At 44.1% G+C, this 1515-nt stretch overlaps 1 protein-coding gene across 1 annotated transcript in view; it reads right to left on the reverse strand.

The window, feature by feature from the left end:
- Positions 1–1515, reverse strand: part of OTUD3 (OTU deubiquitinase 3) — a 36336-nt gene that overhangs the window by 2076 nt on the left and 32745 nt on the right. The window contains exon 6 of the mRNA XM_012801469.2: positions 38–222. Coding sequence (XP_012656923.1) covers positions 38–222 — 185 coding nt within the window. The remainder of the gene's footprint in view (positions 1–37; positions 223–1515) is intronic.

The raw sequence follows: 1515 nt of genomic DNA on the forward strand, positions 1-1515 counted from the left end.
CCGCCCACCATGTGCACTCCGACCCCATCCTTCATACCTTTGGGAGCTGGTTCTTATTTGCTTTGTCTTCTTCGCTAGGGCTGGCCCGTACCTTGCTGTTTTCAGCCTTGCCTTCATTTAAGCCCTGATTTCCAAAGATTCTGGCACCACTGCCACCCTCCTCCCATAAAGGGCCACATTGCTTCAGCACTCGACCACCGGGCTCAAGATTCTCCTCTGTATCTTCCAAAGAAAGACATTTCATTAAAATTTAGGACCTACAGAGAGTTATACAATGTGACCACTGTGCTATGACTCCATGACAACCTGGGTCCCTAGATCACTGTCATCTGGGAAGCAAGTTTCCTGGAGACAAAGTTCTAATATCAAGTCAATATGGTGGAAAACGAAGGAAAAATTAAGAAGATAAATTTTAAAATAACTTGTTAAGGAGCCTTATGATTAGCTCTCCACCAAGAGAGTACTTTATTACTAATAACCTTTTTTTCTTTTTTAGACAGAGTCTCACTCTGTCACCCTTGGTAAAGTGCCATGGCATCACAGTTCACAGCAACCTCTAACTCCTGGGCTTAAGCAATTCTCCTGCCTCAGCCTCCTGCTGTGGTGCCCACCACAACACTTGGCTATTATTTTGTTATAGTTATCATTGTTGTTCAGCAGGTCTGGGCTGGGCTGGAGCCCACTAGTCTCAGTGTATGTGGGTGGTGCCCAGCCCCTGAGCTATAGGCGCCAAGCCTAATAATTGTTTTTTTTTTTTTTTTTGGCCAGGGCTAGGTTTGAACCCACCACCTCTGGCATATGGGGCTGGCGCCCTACCCTTTTGAGACACAGGCACAGCCCCCTAATAACTGATTTTTAACATAGATTTTTTTTAGGAGAAATCTTTCATTTGCACCCAAACCCAGAAAGGAAATAGGCTCTAAACCTGAGCTGTCCAACACTGTAGCCACCAACCACATTGTGGCTATTTACATTTAAATTAATTAAATGTGGAGAGGGGGAGCTGCTCAGGCCTGTAATCCCCTGGAAAGCCAATGCAGGAAGATCCCTTGAGCTCAAGAGTTCAAGACTAGCCCCAGCTACTCAAGAGGCTGAAGAAAGAGGATCACTTGAACCCAGGAGTTTGAGGTTACTCTGAGCTACACTGATGTCATGGCACTTTAGCCTGGGCAACAGATGAGACTCTGTCTCAAAAAAAATTAAAATTAAATAAAAATTAAAATGTAGCTCCCCAACCTCACTATCCGACATGTCAAGTACACACATGGAATAGCACAGATCACTGGAGGGTACCGTGTGAAGTCACAATGACCATGTTATTTATAGCTTTCTAAGAAAGCACAGAGAATATACAGTGGATAATAAGACAGTGAACCACAGAGAGAACTATGTTACATTTTTTTCCTTCTCTGAGTTACAAAATTACACTCAGCTAAAGTGAAAGAAAACTCTGGGCTTTGCACCTGTAGCTCAAGCAGCTAAGGTGCCAGCCACATCATATACACTGGAGCTAGC

This window comes from Otolemur garnettii, unplaced genomic scaffold, assembly GCF_000181295.1.
Source record: "Otolemur garnettii isolate 467f Iridium unplaced genomic scaffold, OtoGar3 scaffold00009, whole genome shotgun sequence".
Taxonomy (NCBI): Eukaryota; Metazoa; Chordata; class Mammalia; order Primates; family Galagidae; genus Otolemur; species Otolemur garnettii.